At 35.9% G+C, this 23,079-nt stretch overlaps 1 protein-coding gene across 11 annotated transcripts in view; it reads right to left on the bottom strand.

Moving 5' to 3' along the window:
• Positions 1–159: 159 nt before the first annotated feature.
• LOC148597541 (uncharacterized) overlaps positions 160–23,079 on the bottom strand; it is a 39,402-nt gene continuing 16,482 nt past the window's right edge. For 10 of the 11 annotated variants that reach the window (XM_088563406.1, XM_088563412.1, XM_088563405.1 and 7 more), the window contains 6 exons: positions 17,345–17,523; positions 12,551–13,501; positions 10,135–11,628; positions 9,431–9,582; positions 8,833–8,951; positions 160–7,884 (listed from right to left, as the gene is read on the bottom strand). In XM_088563406.1, the coding sequence (XP_088419532.1) occupies positions 7,727–7,884; positions 8,833–8,951; positions 9,431–9,582; positions 10,135–11,628; positions 12,551–13,501; positions 17,345–17,523 (3,053 nt within the window). In that variant the 3' untranslated portion in view covers positions 160–7,726. Of the gene's footprint in view, positions 7,885–8,832; positions 8,952–9,424; positions 9,583–10,134; positions 11,629–12,550; positions 13,502–17,344; positions 17,524–23,079 lie in introns of those variants that run through there. The other variant, XM_088563415.1, reaches the window with a different exon arrangement.

The raw sequence follows: 23,079 nt of genomic DNA, 5'->3' as shown, positions 1-23,079 counted from the left end.
CTGCTCTTGGGAGATAATTCACATTGAAAATCCAATGGTAAAAATTTATACTGTATTTCAGTGTCATTTACAGAGTTATCTTCCTTTAGTTTAAATTCTACAGTACATTCTATACAACATATCTCTTATGAACAGGGGTTATATGAAAAATCATGAGTATTTCTGTTTAATATAACGTTTTATTCAAAAACCACATAAATATGACGTACATGTACAAAACGTATACATATCGATAGAAAATGCATTGTTTGTTCAGTGGGTTGTTCTGCACCATGAATCACCCTACTATTGGCAGTGACTGTAGGTCTGCATTGTATATTATGGAATGGTACAAGAATCACGTGACACGACTATGTTTACGTTTTTATTACAATAAATACGTTACCATCATGAATTCTGAGTAAACCCATCTGCGCAAGTCAAGGAGGCGGAATCCCCAATCTAAAAATATCATCCAATTGGATGACCTTATAGTAGCCATCTACCCTTTATTCATCCATTTAATTTCCGCCTGCACAAGAAGACACATGTGGTAAATTATATTGTAAATAATATCGAAATTTTGTAATATTAGAAATTATTTTTATTGAGAAATTTTCTTTTATATGTTTATTATTATTGTATATTGATACTTTATTATGGAGTTTAATGTTAATAGCCTATTTCAAGCCATTACTGGCAATGATGTTTTTTTGGATAGGTCGTTACCTTACGATAGTCAGGTGGTTACTCCAAATGTGTCTAGTCAATCAACCGACATTTTAACTTCGGTGACTAACACTACTATTCCACAGACTCCTGTTGTAGGTTCTGTGGATAGTAATAAAGTAATAAAGTAATCCCTACTTTAGGTACGGTAACTCTTACAGTAGCTATGCCAGTAGACACCATGGGTTCAGTTTTCTGTACCCCTGGTGTTTCTATGGGTCTAAATTTACCTGGTTCAAGGCCTCCAGTGTCTTACTGTTGTGTTACTTTACCATCCTCGTCTAATAACCCCATGTCTTGGTCAAGACATCCTTGGCCTCAGACATACCCTTATCCAAGTTTTCCTGATCAGGTTTTTCCAGGTTTCTGGCCTTATGGTAACAACTTTGGACCTATTGGCCCTCAAAGTTGCACTTCTAGTTTGTCCACCCCTGCTCCTATTGTTGCAGTGCCTTCTCATTAGATGGGTTTAAGAGTGTTTTAGATGACTTTCGTCAATCCATGTCTTCTGAGTTTGTTGCTTTCTCCAATCGCCTCACAGCTTTGGAGAAAAATACCAACCAACCCACGCCTCGCTTCTCTATGACTCCACTTCCTACAGTTCACAACTCTGAAAGTGAACATGAGGATAGTGATGATGAAGAACGCTTTTCAGTGACCCTATGTAGTCAGAAAGGTAATTTTTCCTCTCGTGAAGAAGGTGAAATTAGGGTCTCCTCCCAATTCCAAAAAAGGCTGCTGAAAGTGAGGATACTCCTTCTACTTTGAAGGATCTTAGAGATTCAGTTTACTCTATTATGAGAGACGTCAATAAGGTGCCATTTCAGTCACTTCCCAAACCTAAGAGATTCACTTCAACTTTGGAAGCTTCTTGTGGTATGTCTCATACTAGTTTCCCAGAATCCAATCACATGTTCACTTCTCTTCAAATTATTAATGAAGGTATCATAGCCAATGAGTCTAACTTTTCCAAGGTAAGTGGTTTTGGTGTAACTTCCTTTAATGATCATTTCCGATCTTGGGATTATGATATTTTCAATACAACTTTGGGTAAGTTGGTTCCTTCTTGTGATAAAGCATTTTCTTCTTCAATTAATTCAAAGCCTATGGATGGACTGCGTATTTCTCAGTCTATCTGGTCTAAAATTGAAAATCTTAGAATTGTTTCTCATGTACTAGGTACAGCAGAACATCATTTTGTCTGCTGTAGCCCCCTTACTGAAAGATATTGCTCTTCCTCCTGAAGCAAAACCATTTTTACTTCAGGTTGATAAAGCTCTAGGCTCTTCGCAGCACCACATTGTTGGGTATTGTCAGTAATTCGGGGGAAATACCACCTCTTTCACCGATTTTTTCCAATGTCCAACACGACTCATCTGTCAAAAATATCTCTTCTATCAACAGAGATAGATTGTTTTTTGACAAAGAAGGCAATAGAGGAAGTTCCTGTGTCATCAATAGATTCAGGTTTGTATTCGGATTTTCCTTCTTCCAAAGAAAACAGGAGGAATGAGACCAGTCATAGACCAGTCCATTCTCAACCTTTATCTGGTCGTTCCCCATTCCTAGATGAAGATCGATCGTTCTATCAGAGCTTCAATACTTCCAGGTATGTGGACCACTTCCCTGGATTTGACAGGCGCTTATTTCCATATTCCAATATGTCCTTCTTACCGAAAATTTCTTCGTTTCGTCTGGAACAACAAGATTACCAACTAAGAACATTACCGTTCGGCCTATCTACTGCACTTCTAGTTTTCTAGGTTATGCATACTTCCATAGCTCATTTTCACTCTCAGGCCATTCAGATTCATTCTTATCTAGACGATTCTCTGTTGAAAGACATTTTCCGGGACAAGGATCTCGTAACCACGGATCTAGTCATCAAACTGTTTCTTTCCCTGGGGTTCATAATTTCTTGGAAAAATCAGATCTGATTCTTTTTCAGGACTTTACTTTTCTGGGAGAACATTACCTGACTCATCTAGGACTAGATCTACCTCCTCAGAAAAAAATTCAGAACCTCAACTTCATCAGTTTCTTTCTCAGGAAACAGTTTCTGCTCGCCAATTTTCTCAGCTACTAGGTCTCTTGAACTCTTTAGCAGATGGTGTTCCTCTTGGTCGGCTACACATTCGACCTTTCCAATTTTATCTACTTCAACACTGGCTCCCGTCTTCTCAGAATTGGGAATATAAAATTATAATTATTCCCCCGGAACTGTCTCCACACTTTTTATGGTGGACTGTTCAGGAGAATGTCTTGAAAGGCCAGCTTCTGTCCTTTCCAGTTCTCAATCAGACTTTATTCGCAGATGCCTCAAACCTCGGTTGGGGGCGTATCTAGAAGGCCGTTCACTATCAGGGGTCTGGAGCCCAGACTTACTGGAAGAACACATCAATTTTCTAGAGATGAAAGCAGTTCTTCAGGCAATCTCTCATTTTCAGCATTTTCTGCAAAACAAGTCTTTTGTCCTTTCATCAGACAATATGATGGTTGTTGCTTACTTAAAAAACCAAGGTGGAACTCATTGTTTCAAGCTATTTCTTCTTGCAAAAGAAATTCTTCTTTTTTGCAATCAACTTCAGCTTCAGCTAGTAGTTCATCATGTTCCAGGGAAACTCAGTGTCTTAGCAGACTCCCTATCGAAAACTCTAGCTCCAGTGAACACAGAATGGGAACTTCTCCAGTCAGTATTTCAAGCAATAACTCTTCATTGGGGGTCTTCTTATTTAGACCTGTTTGCAACAAGTCTCAACTTCAAACTTAAGATGTCCGTGTCTCCTGTCCCGGACCCAGAAGCTTATGCAGTAGACGCCATGAGTTTTACTTGGGAAGGAATGTTCGGATATGCATTCCCTCCATTCAGATTTCTGCTAGCAATTCTTCGGAAGATTGCTTTGGAGCAATGTCTGATCATTCTTGTTGCTCCAAATTGGCACAAGCAAGCTCGGTATCCAGATCTTCTTCAACTGTCTTGTGCTCGTCCACTCTTACTACCAGTAAGACATAATCTGTTTTCCTAATTCAAGGCAAGACTCTTCATCCAAATCCAGATAATCTACATCTTTTCGCGTGGCTTCTCTCAGGATAGTTTCAAGGAGAGAGGTTTTTCTGAGCGAGCAGCCAGACATCTCTCTCAGAGACTCTACCAACACTGTATGCGATGCTAAGTGGACAATCTTCAAAAGTTGGTGTAGTGAGAAGGAAATTGATTCTCTCAAAATTACTGTTCAGCAGTTAGCGGAATTTCGTACCTACCTTTTTGAAGATAAAAAATTGTCTCCTTCCACAATTATAGTTTATCGTTCTGCTATTTCCAGTACTATCCACTTGTCTGGTGGTCCTGATTTTGGTAGTAATGAGTACATTTCTCTTTCAGTTAAGAATTTTACTCTTGAACGTCCTAGACCGAAGGTTTTAATTCCTACCTGGAATTTGAATTTGGTTTTATCATCTTTAAAAAACTTTCCTTTTGAAGCAGCTGAAGAAGTAGATATCAATGTTTTGTCATATAAATGTTGTTTTCTACTGGCATTAACTTCAGGTAGGAGAAGAAGCGAAATACATGTTCTTTTTATTTCTGATTCATGTCTACGGTTCAATAGAGATAAATCCTCTGTCACTCTTTTAACAGATCAAGCTTTTTCAGTCAAAAATCAGATTCCTAGTAGAGGTTCAGAACCAATAGTTATATCTTCATTGCCTATTGATTCTACTTTTAAACTGCTTTGTCCTATCAGACTTTTACTCATTTATTTCCAAAGAACCCGTAGTAATAGAGCTAAGACTAATACTAGGCTATTTATTCCTATTAAAAAAATATTAAAGATTTATCAGCAAAAACGTTATCTACATGGATTTGTAAGACCATTCAGTTTGCTTACAATTCTTCTGGTGAAAAATCTCTGTCTAGTCTTAACATTAAAGCCCACGATGTTAGAGCTATTTTTACATCTTAGGCACTGTTTAATGATACTTCTTTAGAGAAAGTTTTATCAGCAGGTTTCTGGAGAACTGAGAATTCCTTCATTTCTCATTACCTAAGATCATTATCTTACCAAGCAGAGGGCTTATTTTCATTGGGACCTTTGGTAACGGTGCAAAAAGTTGTTTTACCTCCTGCATCATTAAGGGGGTTCAGCTTTACGTTAGATTCTGTGTCTTTTTATTAATTTTAAAATTTACTCAGAATTTATGATGGTAACGTATTTATTGTAATAAAATTTAACATTTTTAAAGTAAAATGGGATTTTATAAAATAAATACTTACCATTATAAATTAAAGGTCCCTCCCAGCCTCCCCTTCATAACCTGTTATATCTTTGTACAGCTTCTTGCTTACTTTTGAAAATTAAATGGATGAATAAAGGGTAGATGGCTACTATAAGATCATCCCATTGGATGATATTTTTAGATAGGGGATTCCGCCTCCTTGACTTGCGCAGATGGACTTACTCAGAATTTATGATGGTAAGTATTTATTTTATAAAATCCCATTTTACTTTAAAAATGTTAAAGTTTGTAATGATATTATATGAAGTTCGCGTTCAAATAAATTTTAGAGTCTCGCCACATATATCAATATATAAAACAACAAAAACACAAATGTAGATATAAAACACAAATATACACACATACGGGTGAAGTATAATATGTGTAATTCCTATCGAATGGTGAGAGTAATGTTACAGTTTAAGTGTCAGTCCCTGTCAGAATCAGGCAGTCGGTGAAATATGATGTGAAAAAAAAAACATCATTTTGATAGTGCAATTTGACTATTTGCAGCATCAGAAGCAAGGAAAACAGACAAGATTTTCTATATCATACTGGACCATTAAGTTGCAATTTTATTGGAAATCCACTGAAAATGAACATTTCAAGGGCAAACTCTGTCAAAAGCCTCATTTTTCTAAGATTCTATTGAAAAAAATTCTGCGCTAATTCAGTGATGCAGAGATCAAATAATGGTCTTTTCAAATAGAGAAAGTACATGTACCCTTGAGTGAGATTACATAGTCAGATCGGTGGTTTCTTGACATGCATGTTTCAGATTTTTCCAATTTACCTGATTCTTACAGAGACTGACACTTGAAAAACATAATATATATTAAAAGAAATGTTTACAGTACAATGCATAGAAGCTTGATGCTTTAACAGTCCCAAAGCCTGGACTTTTTAGAGGGAGTTCGGAGGGGGCTTATCTGGACATAACCATTTTAAAGTTCGTTTTTTAACGCTATTCTGCTTCCAAAGGTGATTCGTCGTAATCCACATATTCCCCTACCTACGGATATGGGTTATTACAGGTAATCCACCTATCCCCCTACCTACGGATATGGATTATTACAGGTAATCCACCTATCCCCCTACCTACGGATATGGATTACTACAGGTAATCCACCTATCCCCCTACCTACGGATATCGATCATTACATATTTTGTAACATATGTATAACTATATGAGTGTAATGATATTCTTAAACAAAAACACACATTTTCACCGACTGTTCATTTTCAAAGGGACAGGTGATATTATCTCTCTCTCTCTCTCTCTCTCTCTCTCTCTCTCTCTCTCTCTCTCTCTTAGATCCTCATACATGTATACTATGGACATGCTTTTCATCTTCTACTTTATCAGTATAACAACATGTAAAACAATAACAAGGGTCAAAAAGAATTGCACAAAAAAAACAAGAATGAGAGGTATGACGTTATTGACGGTATTGACCAACCAAGCTACAAATGTACATGTACATGTCAGTACTGTCCGGGCCATTTAACTTTTTACAACAAACGTCCTTCTATATGTACATGTACATGTGAACTAAACTGTTTTAAAGCAGTACGAACAGACGTACCGACCAATCATCAAAATGCTCTGCTCAATAATGTTACATGACGGAATATAGATACAACAGTGATAAATTAATGATATTTTTAGGTAGCCTTACTTTCTACATATAGTTTGATTTAACTAACTCAGATCATAAAAATGTGTTTTCAATCATATAATTTCTACAGTTACCAACAATAGCCCCCACCACCCCTCTTACCACCGATTTTTGAAATTTCCTTTTATAAATGACAACCAAAATTATAGTCCGAAACCGCTCCAGATTTTTCCCGTGTAATACCAACTGTTAAGTATAATGTCACATGATAAGTATTTTTTTCTCTATGGGATTATGGAGAACCAACCTCCGTTTTCCTAATTTCTTCCGGTTTCTTCTGAATTCGTTAAGAGGAAGAACTAAGATCTAAGAGATTATTTTACGCGCTGAGCCTTTTAATAATTATTTATTCTAGTAACTGTTCTTACTTAATCCTTATGTTTTAATGTGCGGAGCAACAAAATATCGCCAAATAATGATCTAATGGGCAAAATTTCACCAAAATACGAACTTAAGGTTGACGCATCCTTGACAAATATTTTTTTTTGAGGCAAACTATCATATCATCGCGCCCAGTAGACCGGTAATATTTTGAATGCTCACCCTGTTTATGAAAAATCCTGTTTTCGCCCTTAAATTCTGATAATGAAATATTTGTATTAATATCCGAGTGGTCATGAGTAAATACGTTTTAGCTATTTGCATGGCGATCAGTAATTTTTCCTGGTACATGTATTCCGTCGCAATTTGCAGAGTTTTGACGAACTCTTATATTTTTATTGTCAATAGACCATATAATTGTACACATTCATATACATGTAAAAAGATCATAATCTGACAACATTGATCCTTAAATAACTTTATCGAATATTTCATATTTTTGTGTATTATGTTATCAGCGAAAAATTACGAAATAACAAAAAAACTGTCATTAGTGAAAATGAAATGTACAAATGTGCGATATGACGATTGCTGACAGTAGACAAAACATCCGTAACAGGACGGATCCAAAAAATTTTACAAAGGGGTCCGAACTAGAATATTTAAAGGAGGTTCAGGCCAAAATTAGTGCCAAAACTGTGGCAACTTCCCCTGGATCTTACTCTGTAATTCCACATTTTTTATTAGGAATCTGTGTGTCGAGGTTTGGATTCTCCCAAATCATTCACCACTGCTTCATTACTCGTCCCATTATAATTGTAACCACTACTGCCAGCATTATACAAGTTATGGGCAGGCATTTCTATAGGTGTCAGGTAATTACCGCCCTCAACTGAAGGACCTGTAACAAAATTATCAAAAACATGTATTGGTAAATTATGACTAGCTGAAATTCTTACCAGAAATGTGTGTATCCCAGACTTGTCTTTTGAAAAATTGCTTCTTCGATTTAGAAAAGGTATTACAACATACAATGTTTATATTTCACAGCTATATAACTTCGCATACATGTATGTACATGACTTGTATGTCATATACGTGATTTCATTTTTAATTCTTTAGACTCAGTATAGGGGTTAAATACATTACTAGAAAAAAACTGAATAAAGAACACTTGGTAATGCCCCCGCTCCCCTCCCTGCATACCATATACATGAATCATACAGAAATACAGAAAAAAATAATAAAATAGTGTGATAAAGAAGGTGTGAAAGTTTCATCGAATTCTATTTCGCGGTTTGAAGGTAGGGAAATCAAGAACAAGGATTCGAACGGTGGTAAAAAAAATACAATCCAAGGACATTTAACCAGGGAGAATAAACACAAACAACAAAGAACATGAAATACATGTAACCGAAATAACACAACGAAAAGACAAAAAGTAAAGGAGCAACTCGGACTCCACAAAAAACTGGGATCATGGACCAGATGCACCGGTAGGGTAAGCGTCCTTTGAGTTGATGATTAGAACTGGAGATGACCAGACGGACAGTATGATCACTATAAAATATCTCCTGCTTTTCAAGGAAGGGTAAAAGAAGAGTTATAAGAATGTTTGTCAATTTCAAAAATGTAAAACCAGCAATTTACTTGGAAAATTACCAAATACAACTTGTACATAAATGGATATTAAATTCTTGATCTTGAAAGAAAATAATAAAAAAAAAGATTGATACATTTACATGATATTATAAGTGTATTTCCTCTTCTGTTTTAAAACGCCGAAAGACAACACACTAATTTTAAATTCCAGCTTCGTATTCTTATTAATTCATGGATATACATGTACCTTTTAATTTCCGATAAAGAATCACGGCTATAATAAAAACAATAGCTAGAGCTATAGCCATAACACCGATGATAACCCCGAGAATGAGGGGGGTGTTACTGTCTGTTGATGATTGTGCACTGAAAAACAGACAATAATGATACCAAAGTACCGAAGCACTGAATCAATAACGATCGTATTATTATCTTTACCAGACACATTTTACTTGTCAAAACGTTTATTTTATTGCAAGTTTTTGTATTTCATGTATCTTTGCTGGACCAAATGAATATACCGAAACTACAAACTTTTTTCAAATGACTGCGCTCTATTTTTATAAATCACATGAATCATTTCACATATTTACACTAAGGGAGAATTTATGTTAATGAAAATGTAGTGCGAGTGGACCTAAAACGCGTGTGTATGTAATTTACACCTTTGAAGGCAAAAATAATAAATGTGTGGAGGTATAGTGTATAAGTGTATTTCCTCTTCTGTTTTAAAACGCCGAAAGACAACACACTAATTTTAAATTCCAGCTTCGTATTCTTATTAATTCATGGATATACAATTGTATTGATTCAATGGATTACGAAATAAAAATACGAACTATTACCCTGCAGTACATGAAGTGAAACTAGGCCCTGCTTTATGACATTCAGGGCAAGTTTTTTCATTGGGACATACTGATGGTAAATTGATCCCCTCCGGTTTCACAATGGTCTGTTCCACCACAAATCCCTGGTTATCTAGAGAAAATCTACCAACCTGTGGGAGAATTTGATAATAACATAGTACAAATTTTAGTTATTTGTTGTTTTCTTTTTTCAGATACGTAAACTACATGTACATGTAGTTTAGTGCAATGCGATGAAAGTTGCGTAATAAAATTCGCTGCAACACTTTAATTGGCTCATATCTAGTTCAACACATTGAAGTCCGTCGCATTTTACGCTGACTGAAATTTTTACATTATAAAGGAAATGATAAGCTTCTCCGATTTTCAGTCCATCGTCGGAAACCCATGACTGGCTTCGCTTCGTATCTCACTTCGATAAACCCATGAATGACTACGCTTCGTATCTAACTGCTATAAACCCATGACTGACTACGCTTCGTATCGCACTTCGATAAACCCACGGCTGACTACACTTCGTACTCACTCCATTTAGGTATAAAGCACAATCAACCGTGGGTTTCTGACGATCGTACAATGTTTAATAGCATACCTTACTTTACATATATATAGACATTGATGTACTACAAATCAATTTGGAAACGGTTCATAGTCCCGCGGATAAAATGAACTTTTATATTTACCTGTCGATATTCGATTTTATCGGTCTCATCCTGATTCCGCTGAAGGTTGTAGATTGTATAGCCCACATTACCATCGCCGTTATCATCGAAAACCAGGGTGCTGTTGCCATCACCAAGATCTATTTTATGCTTCAAAACTTTATCTTTAACAGTACTGGGGTTACGTAAGTATTGTTGACATATTGTGTGGGAATTAGAACCACAAAGATTTATAAAAGCATCATTACATCCACCGAGAAGAACAAACATGGCGTTCAGAGCGAACGGTGTCCAGATTTCTTGTGTATAGGTATCGTTATTTGCAAGTCGCATATCAGGATCACAGGCCTTGGATGTGGTTTTATCGAAACTTCGGGCATTGTGACAATTATATTTGGCAGAGATGAAATCTTGAAGCCATGGATTATCGGATTGCGTTTCTGTGGTGATACCATGTAAATAATTAGTGAAGTCTTTATTCTCGCGCAACTGGAGGGAAAGAATAATGGATCCTACGAGTTTTTGTTTATCGGTAAAAGAATCGGGTCTGTATCCCCAAGCTTCTGACCCAACAAACATGAATTCTCCAGCATTCATATTTTGGTTTAAAGATGATGTAATGGGTTCCACATGGTGAGACCGAACAAATAAAATGATTATTTTCGCCGATGGACGATTGCGAAGTTTCGTTAGGACCTCGTTGAAGTTACTTCCGTCGTCAACTTCTACTTCCTGTATGATACAGATTCCTTCCGCTTCCGCCACAGTTCTGATTTCATCTCTTCCAGCTTCCCCGTATGTTCCCTTGCTATAGACAATTTGAATGTAACTAGAACTACCGTAAATATCATGTTTAATTATTTCAATCATCGCCCGAGCTTGGTTTTTATCTGGAGTTGTTACTCTCGCGTAGTAAGGATATTTTTCTCTATCACTTAAACCATTAGCAGTTGACGCATATGCGACTTGCACGTATCCGAACTCTGAAAATATACCAGCTGTAGCTACACTCAAACCACTGGAGTATGGTCCGACGAAGCCAATCAGTTTCTCTTTAAGGTTTATTGTTTTGCCATTTATAACGATATTACCATCTTTATGTAAAAGTTGTAGTAGTTTTTGTTTTATCAATGTCGGCTGATCACAGCTGTTGAGTATTAGATAGCCTATTTTCTTTCCCGGAAATATTTTATCATATTTAGGTGTATTCCTGTTAAGTACGGCATATTCAAACGCATGAACGATCTCGTTACCATTCTTCTTCCGAATGGCTCCACAAGACACGGGGCTGTCGGTACCGGCATCAAACACAGGAACAATTCCACCGACAATAAGATCTCCATCCTGGAAATAAACCTCTTCTACTCTGTCACGATTTATACACGAACTACAGCGTCGTCCATTTCTGCACTGGGCGTAATTAATGTTGGGCCAAGCAGCTCCGTTTGCGTCCGTATGATACTCCCGTAGGACAGTCTTGTCTATGGAAATCTTGGCGTCGTGGTAAGAGCCAAGCTGTAAGGCAATGGTATAATACGAGTTAGGCGCAGTCTACCGCCGAGCATCGCACTAATACACCGTTCTTGCTTTTGTTTAGGCATTGAAAGTGAACGATGACAGAAAGGGGTGAGATAGGATAGGTAATCGATTATCCATTTTTTTCTTAAAATAATTCAGCATACCGGAATTAGATACTGTAAATAACTCTTTTTATTTTTTTTTCTTGGTTTTTGAGATGCATATTTTAATTTTAAATCAATTTAAAGGCTACTTTCACTTTGAATTCAATTCCCTGACCCATTTCTGTGGGCCTGTCTGATATATATATATCGGTTTGACCGAACGTCTATCGTTAGCCACATATGCGATACTCGGTTTTAGGACAATTATTCAAAGACAATAATGTCGAGGTCATTATAGTTTCAGCGTACACGTGCATGTAATATATAAGGAAAAAGAACGTGCGTTTTATCCTTTATGAATGCGATTTTTGCTTTTTAGAAAACTTGGGCTCGATTCCTGTGGAAATGTATATACCGGAATTAGATACTGTAAATAACTCTTTTTTTTTCTTGGTTTTTGAGATGCATATTTTAATTTTAAATCAATTTAAAGGCTACTTTCACTTTGAATTCGCGCGTTGCTTGAAAACTTTTTCTAAATAATTATATGATTTAGTCGTATTTTGTCTGCAAAATGATGCAAATAGGTCGTAATTTCTTGCTAAAGATTATGCCAATGGGTCGTAATTTCTTGCTAAAGATTATGCCAATGGGTCGTATTCTTTAAAGGTAAGAAAACATTACGATCAACACTGTTGTGCCAGATTTTGGCAGTTGTGTGTTTCTGAAACTTTCTTTACGGGGGTGGGTATTTTTGGATAGTGTGTTATTATGCTTTCATAATTAAAACAAATCATAGTAATGTTCAGACTCACCTTTTCAAAACAAAACGTTAAACGATCGTTGATACATTTTCTGTACTGGTAGACCTCGTAATCAGGAAACCCTTCCCAATGTTGTACATCGTTCGATCCATTGAATGTAATAGACACATTTTCTAACGCAACTGGGATAAATGGAAAATTTTGCCTGAAGTCGACCGGCGAAAAGTCGTTTCTTAAACTAGTCAGTATTGCATTTTTTTCTGCGTGTAATTTTGTTCTCAAATCATTGCAAATACCGGTATGTTCACCAGGACATAAGTTGTCACGTGTTTTCTTTAAATATTTTGCAATAACATAGGCAGCCTTCATAGCATAACTGGTCCAGCTGGACGTTTCACTTACTGCCGTCAGCTGTGATACATCAAGGTTTGGACATCCGGGAGATTTTGCGTCATACGATGGCAAACAATCAGAATAATGTTTGTAAACATTCCGTAACCAGATATTAGTTCGAGACTCTTCGACAACGGCGGACACATTTTGAAACGTGCTTTTCCAGTGACTTTCAAATTCATTTACATACAAACGGGGTGGGTTTACAACATACACCCCTTGAGCAGAAGAATAAAGCTCGCCATCATTTCTTTTAAAATAGGTATCTGAGAGACCGACTCCTTCCGACAAAATGAATGATAAAGGATCGTTATAGGTTTGTTTAAGACTGGTAGCAGCTGAAAGAATTGAATTGACGTGAGAGCTACTAGCGAAAACAACAATGCCACTAATTGGACTCTCTGCATTGGTTATAACACCAGTTAATATCTGTTGCAGACTTATCAAGCTTAGTACTCCGGTAGGGAGAGAGACGTTCTTTGATATACATATCGAGTGAGCGGCGGCTTGTGCCGTCAACCCTTCTTTTCCCTCTGTGCCGTATACATCATCGTCATAGATGATAGCCACATAATTCCACTGTAATTCTTCCATCAAAGCAACCATCACCTGTTGTAAAATGTGAAGACTCGTGCATGTTAATACACTACTTCTGAATTATAAATAGTGAAGAATATCCAATATATCCACAGAGGCATACATGTTCATGTAAGAACTTGGATGGATCAAGGAGTTTTAAGAACAAGATTCACAATCCTCTTTGACATTTTATGAGCAACTAGGCGGGTGTTTCGAGAACAAGCAAAGAAGGACGCTTGTACTACTAGTGCAACTGGTACATGCTTCAATTTTTTGTTGGAGTCCTAGTTTGCTCAATTTCTTTTGTTTCTTTGTGAGTGTTATTTTGGATATTTCATGTTCTTTGTTGTGTGTGTCTGTTTTCCGTGTCTGGTCTTTATCATTGGATTACATTCTTTGACTTATGTTCGAATCTGTGTTCCCTTGGTTACTCTTACATGTAAGTAGTATTTTTCCTGCACAAAGATGACTAATAATGTATTTTGTTCAGATGAAAGAAAATTTATCTTTAACTGCACTAGTTGGTAAGAGTAATTAAGGGAACCAAGGTTCTAGCAGAAATCAAAAGAATGTAATCCAAGAACAAAGACCAGACATGGAAAACGGACACACACAACAAACATAAAATAACCACAATAACACATACCGTTGCAATCACTTCTAACCTCTCTTTAATTCTGTCAGAATCTATCAGGAAAACTGTTCTACGACAGCAGATAGAAGAGAAATTCTGACAGATCCTGTCAGAGGCTGTCCTGGGTCCGGACACATTTTGTCCTATTCCCCGACAGATCCTGAGAGAAACTGCCATGGGTCGTGACCAAGAAACTGTGAGACTAAATCTAAATTACATGTAGCAAATTCGATTAGAAAAATTATCTTGATTTCAAAATTTACATTGAATTTTCAATTATTTAGAGTTCGTCGTGATCATTATCTCAAAATCATTCGATCGTGGTTCATTTTACAACATATTCGTCGCTCACGAATCCGGGTCGTTTCGCAACGAAATAATACAAACATAGCAAGGCTTCCTTCCTGTCGTGCGAATCGGGATTCCGGTGATACTCCTTTTTTTCTGTATCACGTACATGTACTATGTGTAATTCATTCAGAGAAGTATTTACTATTTAGTGACTGTCAGAATCTGTCAGGATCCGCCCGGAACTCTTCTAATCCACGTCACAGTTCTACCTAGAACAGTTAGTGACAGGAGAGTGACACGACCCATGACAGATTATGGCAGAGCTTATCCAAAGCCCTGACAGATCCTGACAAGGTGTACGTGTCGCGGGTCAGAACGGTTTCTGACAGTTTAGAACTGTTCTTTGACAGGGAATTTTGACAGAATCGAAGAGAGGTTAGAAGTGATCGCAACTATACAAAGTAAAAAAAGTAAATGATGTGTTGACAAAGTTTGACTTTTTCCCAATTTTGCAAGTGTTGAAGTGAATTCATCCAATGCATTCTAGCTTTCAAATATGGGTTAAAAAGTCATCCCCTAATGCAGGGGCGTAGCTGCCTATACGCAAATACGCAGTTGCTTACTTTCGGAAAAAGTAACAAAAATAAAAACACACATTTTAAAAATGAAATAAAGGTTTTATGTAATAACTCACTAGGGGCCTTGAGCGACATTCCCCCCCCCAAGAACCCTCGCCGTAATTTTGCGTACAAATAAAACAGGCCTAACTACGCCCCTCTAATGCCATGGTGGTTGGTTTTTTATCATCCCCTAATGCCATGGTGGTTGGTTTTTGTAATCCCCTAATGCCATGGTGGTTGTTTTTTTTTGTCATCCCATAATGCCATGGTGGTTGGTTTTTTGTCATCCCCTAATGCCATGGTGGTTGTTTTTTTGTCATCCCCTGATGCCATGGTGGTTGGTTTTTTGTTTCAATGAAAGTACTACAACATATTTTTTTAGTTCTACTTTTATTTAGAAATTACTGAAAAAAGTCAAAATTGTTTGTATTGTAGGCTATAGGAAACTACATGTACTAGTACATGTAGATAGTACCCCGTTAATCATTTACTGATTGCCGGTCTTTATTCTATCTTAAACCTTTAATCGTTCCCGAAAAACAGTTCGTCTAAAGCCAAATATTTCCAGCGATTACATGTAATGCATAAAAATTTATGAAAATAGGTAACTAAGATGAACATGAAGCTGCACGCATTGGTGTGCTAAGCATAGTGACATACTCCCTCTACTCGTACAAGAAGTTGATACCGGAGAGCAACCGAAATCATTTACAACAAATACCCTATCATACTGAAGCCACATACCAAATTTGAAATCAATCCATCTATTAGGAGCCAAAGTTTCTCTATCATTCTATATAATGAACAATCTATAAGACGCCACATACCAAATTTGAAATCAATCCATCTATTAGGAGCCAAAGTTTCTCTATCATTCTATATAATGAACAATCTATAAGAAGCCACATACCAAATTTGAAATCAATCCATCTATTAGGAGCCAAAGTTTCTCTATCATTCTATATAATGAACAATCTATAAGAAGCCACATACCAAATTTGAAATCAATCCATCTATTAGGAGCCAAAGTTTCTCTATCATTCTATATAATGAACAATCTTTAAGAAGCCACATACCAAATTTGAAATCAATCCATCTATTAGGAGCCAAAGTTTCTCTATCATTCTATATAATGAACAATCTATAAGAAGCCACACACCAAATTTGATATGAATCTATCTGCATTTGGAGCCAAGATAATTGCGACAAAAATGTTTGACAATGTTGGTCAATATTGTGTCTTCGTGTTGTTATTTGATGTTTTGTCTATTTTGAAGGAGTGACATCGTTCTGGATTTTATTACTTTTGTTGTCGGGGCCATTCTGAGCTTACTTAAAAGTGTGTTTACACTCATTGAAGACTCTATGATGACCTCTTTAAGTATTTACTATTTTTATAAGGTTATACGATGGTGCATTTGTTGCGTTTCACCATATCTGTTCCTATATCTACATTTGTATATTATTCTAATGCCGCTATTGATACATTTACAGCATATTGGAATTTGCAGAATATTAAATATGAGTGATATTTTTTTGTATTTAGTAAGAAACATTTTGATAAATTAGTTCCATCGTCCTTCAAGATCAACATCGTCAAGGAGCTGGGATTCTTTTGGCATACATTCAAGGAATGACTTTCTTGAATATTTTAATTGGTGTGTGTTAGCACATTATAACATCACAATAGCAGATTATATCAAATTAATATGCAAAAAGTTCATACCCGAATAAAATAATGACTTACCAAAGTCATCAAGAATAGATTTTGAACAAATTTATAATTTTTTTACGTTTTTAACAGCAGTAAACAACACTGAAGCACGGTCGGGATGAGTAATCTTTAAAAAAAAAGTAGTAAAAACAGTTACATGTAGATGTTTAGTTCATTCTTACACGAACATTCGAAAATTTCTCTAAATTTTTTTCTTTATATTATATGAACTTCTGCATTTTTAACAATGTCCTAAACACATAAATTAGTGGTGCATTATTGATCTCGTCAAACCTTACTAAAACTTTATTTTGGACGGCGTTGCATCATACAGGTACACAGGTAAAATTATTTCACATGATTTTCACACGAATTTCACATGATTCTCTACCGAACTGAGCAAATAATTTTGTGACAAAGTTCACGTGAAATTTGGGTGAATGGAGCTTTCACGTGAAATTCACGTGAATTGTTCACATGTAATTAATGTGAAGTGAATTTCACGTGAAAATCATGTTAATTTAACGTGAAGTTCACGTAAATTTCAGGTGAAGCTCGATTAATATGAATTTCTCGTGAAAAATATTTGGCTGTGTATTTTACTTTACGCTTACCTTACTTTGGACAGCGTCACTCGGAACAACTCTAACAAAGTTACTGTATATACTGGAATCACTAAGTGACGCAGCAGTTGTGGAGAATCCGACCTGTAGCACTTTATCTTCTGACCTTTGTGTACTTAGCATGTAAGAAACTCTCTGAGCCTCACTGCTGTACTCCGGACCAATAAGACCTGATCAAAAACAAAGTTTAAATTTTAGCCTTAACCTTTTTAATCATGCTAGTTTTTTTTTTTCGATTGGTCAATCATATTCGTCCTGAAATGCATGTAACATCTACTATAGGGTGTTAAACCATATTCAACCAATCAATCAAAATTCATATTTGTTTACAGACAGGGCTATTACATGTAAGTTTGTAAAAATACGGTGCACGTAGACTATGTCAAATGTTTTATGTTACTATTGATTGGGTACATAGTGCTGTACTCATTTTTGATGATTTTTCCTGATTCTCATTTATTTGGCTTATCAAAGTTCGGATGGTCTCGGGGTTTATCCTTGAACGTCGTTAAACAAATTATCAGATAACAGTCGCGCAATTCGCTTCTGGATTGAGAAAACATTAGTGTGGTTCAGTATAAGAAAGCATGAAGAAGACAGTAAATTTAATATTAGACCTCCGCAGACAAAGTTTGGAGGTATATAGGAATCATCCGGTCTGTCCATCCGTCCGTATGTCCACGTTTCTTTTAAGCGCAACTCCTCCTAAGCCACTCAAGGGATTGTTGTCATGTTTTATAGGAAGGTTGGGTATCATATGCAGATGTGCATAAGGAAATATTTTAGCAAGAGGACTCCAAAGAGGGATAATCTAAATTAAGCGTTTTACATGTTAAAACCTCGTAAGCGCAACTCCTCCTAGACCGCTCTAGGTATTTCGATGTAATTTTATAGGAATGTGGGGTATCATATGTATATGGTCATGAAGGAATATAGTTACTTACGGAGGACTCCAAAGGGAGATAATCTTAATTAAGGGTTTTACATGGTAAGTGCAATTCCTCCTAGACTGCGCAAGGGAATTTGATTCAATTTTATAGGAAAGTTGGGTATCATACATACTCTTTGAGACGTTAAGGTTTCCCGCACGCACGATACCCAAACGCACGCTAAACGCTCACCAAACGCATGATAAACGCACGATAGACGAACGACGAAAAATAATAATATTGACATATAATGAAGACAGAAAAAAACAGAAATTAAAATTAATGAAATTATATAAATTAAAAATAGCAAAAAATATAAAAATAACAGTCAAATCAATGAACTAATCAAAGTACAAAACTAAACGAACGCTCGTATCGTACGTTTAAACGAACGCTCCTATCGTGTGTTTAACGAACGCTCTCCGCGTGCGTTTAAACGAACACTTCTATCGTGCGTTTAAATGTACGCTCCTTGCGTGCGTTTAAACGAACGCAAAACGATTTGTAAACGCACGATAAATGATGCACGAACACTAAAATGGGAAACGTGAACGTCTCAAAGAGTGTGCATGAAGAAATACATTACTGTTGGATGATGCCAAAAGAAGATAATCCAACAAGCGTTTTCCTTTTAAGTCCATTTGAAGCGGGGGGTTTCTTTTTGCGAACTTGCTCACAGTATTTCTAGCTACCTCTCGATACCAACTATATTACATGTACCTTCGACGTTGCCTCAGGTAATAGTGGGTACATCGATGATCGGGGTAATAAAATTACTGCTCCCTAGGCCTTTTGACCATACAACAAATGTATTTTGATAACACTTCTCTATACATTTCATCTTTTTTTAAATGAGTTTTATTTTTTTTTTCATATTATCTTTCAACTATTGACAATTTTTCTGCGTCAGAGTTAAAGTTATTAGCTAGAACTGATACGCTATCATTATACAGCACTCTTAGTAGAATGCACTTAAAAGATATTGCCCTTTTATAAACTACACTCTTATTGGCGATTTTGCTTACACTTTGGCTGAACGTATTGATAGATTTTTCGATACTATAGGGAACAAAACTGCTGATTGATTGTTACTCGCGGAGAAAACAACTGTTGTCAATGGAGCCACGACAGGAGCTGAAATTGACTTAGGCATCACATGAAATCTTCGTCGTCGAGTAGATATCACATTTTTCTGTAGCACTCACAAGCATCCGCGATCACGTTTTTACGCACAGACGATAGTCAATGAGAAGAGTGAAACGGAAACAATTAGAAAAAAACATAAATTTCATAGTTTATCCGAACAAGAGAAATTTTTCATTTCCTTTAGAAGTCCGTGTAATAAATTTGCACTATTTGATGACTTGTTTCTTCAGACTGTTTGATCACATGACGACATTCGAACATGTACAGTCGTCCCATGCGTATTAATTTCTCATGTGACATTAGAAGAAAAATTGCTGAATCTGAATGGGACGCCATTCGGGAAACAGTTTTACTAAATTTAAAAGGTGGGTAATTTCACAAAAGCATCCCCTAAAGTCATCATTCTTTCTTAAATCATATGCAATAATTTGAATCAGACGTATCATTTCAGTCAGTGAGAGTTGATTTGTAAAATATTGTAATTACAGAAAACGCATTGAATTATATGTACAATACGTGTAATTGTAACGTCTTCTTTGCGCAGAGAGAGCTTATGATGAATAGATAAGAAATTATAATTAGCTCTCAATATTCCTATTTTTATATGTTTCCGTTATATACATATACACAGTCATAACAATTAACAATACCTGTTCATAACTGTGTAACACATTAGTACTTGTCAAAGTTCAGATAATAAAGATTTTATTCACCAAAAGTCTCAGTTTATATTTATTTGGAATATTTCACAGCATTGTATTTAATTAGAATGGCCTTGCTAATTCACTGAATAAGCCATCGAACTAGTATATGGAGTCCAAAAGTACTGAAGGACATGAGTTATTTTAATACCCTTTTTTGAGTCTCTCAGAACTGCTCCTTATCGGTATTATGTTAGTAACTGTATTTTGTAGAGGTGAGAGAACCCATGCAGTCTTTGGGTAATCGGAATGAACTCAGAATATGGCCTACTACTTGCTGGTCAGCTTTGTCTGGTTGTATGGTCATATAATTCATATTTATTGTAATTAGACAGCAGAAAAAATGACAAAGTTACATGCTTTGACAGGATTCGACAGTGGTTAAGCTACCAAAGCCTACAATGCACTTATACGACTTAGGTAAACTCTAATTTAAGGCTTTTTAGACATACATGCAAAAATATTTGGTTCAACAACATGATAGCAGAAACATGAGATATTGATTAAACAGGTATGTTTTTTAAATTGATATCATGAAATTTATGTGTCCGGAAAGTTGAAAAAAAAATCATGGGTAATCTCTCTCCCTTTTATCATGTATAGTTGTCATGACTACATTTTATATACTATCTTTTAGAAAAGCTTTGTGCCCAACAAATAAAAACTTCAACAAGAAATCTGAGAGCAATGGCTCACTACTGATACCCCGCTTAAAACCATGATGTAAGGAAAATAAACAAAGTCCTCGATAAACAGGAAGTTTTTTTTACGAAAATAGATTCCACCATATGGCATACATATAGAAAGAATGTTTTAAAATGTTAAGTGGCTCAGACGATTAGTTGCTGAGAATTAAAACTTGCAAAAATATATAGTTAAAAGACAAAAACAGTCCTCGGTAAACGGAAAGTTATTGTCTATTTTTTCCAAAAAATTAATACCACTATATAGCATAACTACAGGAAAAATATGTCAAACTTCAAGCCGCTGTGATGATTAGTTGCCGAGAAAAATTCGACAAAAATTTTAACTTTCAAAATATAAAGTAAAAATTAACAAAGTTAATTTGATAGACAGGAAAATGTCGATTTTTTTCTGAAAATATATCCTACCATATGACATACCTACACAATTTCAAGCCGCTGTGATGAGTAGTTGCTGATAAAAGTGCAACGAAAATTTCAACTTTCAAGATATAAGATAAAAAAATAAACAAAGTTCTCGCTAAACAGGACGTTGTTGCCGATATTTTTTTATTATTTGTTTTCGAAGATTAATATCACAAAATGGGATACATGTACCTACAGGAAGAATGTGTTAAGATTTCAAGCCGCTGTGATGAGTAGTTGCTAAGAAAACTGTGACGGAAAAAAAGTGTTACGGAAAAACGGACAAGGGTAAAAATGTATACCCCAATCCTTCGTAATGTGGGTTTAAATATTACTTTCCCTATTTAATATTATACAATCCATTTTTTTATAATTTGAAACGTGAACAGAACAAATTATGAAGGCCTTCATTGAATCAGTACTTCAGAATTTTGATTTTTTTAAAGAAAATGTCCATTTTACTAGTGTTTTATCTTGGTTAAACTATTATATACGATGTACATGTATCATATATATATTGTGTTGAACAAACCTTTAAATCCGTTTGAAAAAAAAATCTATAATATTTGAGTAAGGATTTAAATCCATGATTTGCGGGTTTTTAGTTTCGGAATTATAATGATTTTGTCGAATGTTTGTTTAATTTGGTGTCTTCTTTCAAGGGGAAACCAGCGTTATTAATGATAGCTATTCTGAATTCCTTTTATGACAAAAAATCTTTATAGTTTGTATTATATACAACGTTTAAATTAGTTTTGTATATATTTTGGAATATTTTAAATGAACCGACAATATAAATAAGAAGATAATTAATAAATAAATTTTGTGGAGGTTCATTGCAATACAGTGAAAGAAACCCAAGATATTGAGTCAGAAAGTAATTAAATGGTTTTGCGTTATAATTTATCTTACATGATTGGTTTTACTTTTACGTCATATCAGGCGCGGATCCAAGGACTGGCGTGCCGGGCGTACTCCCCGACTCCCCCCCTAATTCGGAAAGAAAAAAAATCACCACAAGTTTCACCCCATAATATCTTTTGCCTTGCTTTTGCCTTGCTTTTACCTTGCTTTGCACTGCATTTAATTCAATTAACGCCCCCCTCCTCTCCCACAAACTCAAATCCTGGATCCGTCCCTGCATATATATCGTGCATTAGAGCGAAAACGTCTGTTCAATCACACATATCGTGCACTGTATAGAGGAGTAATTAACATATTAACAGAATCAGCTCCTAAACGAAGAAGTCCATGTCTTGATGACGTAATCACTCCTGAGAGAAATAGTCGACGACTTGATAGTGATAACGGTGTCATCTGTTAAGAAAACTAGTCACTATTTAAGTGGTATCAGTTCCTCCGAATATTTGTCCATGTCTTGATATCGGTATCAGTTCCTCAGATAAGTAGTCCACGTCTTGACACCGGTATCAGCTCCTAAGAGAAGTAGTCCACGTTTCGATTCCGGTATCAGCTCCTAAATAAAATAAGTAGTCAAAATCTTGATATCTTTATCACCTCTTCATAGTAGGAGTCCACGCCTTGATAACATGAGCTCCCCATTGAAGTAGTCCAAGTCTTTGTAACGTCATCAGCATCTAAAACGAGAAGTCCACGTCTTAATATCAGTATCAGCTTTTCAGATAAGCAGTTCACGTCTTGATATCGGTATCAGCTACTCGGATAAGCAGTTCACGTCTTGATATCGGTATCAGCTCCTCGGATAAGCAGTTCACGTCTTGATATCGGTATCAGCTCCCCAGAGAAGTGATCCACGTCTTGATATCGGTATTAGCTCCTAAGATAAGATAAGAGTGACCTTTATGATATCGTTATCAGGC

This window comes from Perna viridis, chromosome 15 (assembly GCF_037379345.1).
Source record: "Perna viridis isolate PV_CMFRI_1.1 ecotype Kerala chromosome 15, ASM3737934v1, whole genome shotgun sequence".
NCBI lineage: Eukaryota > Metazoa > Mollusca > Bivalvia > Mytilida > Mytilidae > Perna > Perna viridis.
This window is presented reverse-complemented; position numbering and strand designations above follow the sequence as displayed.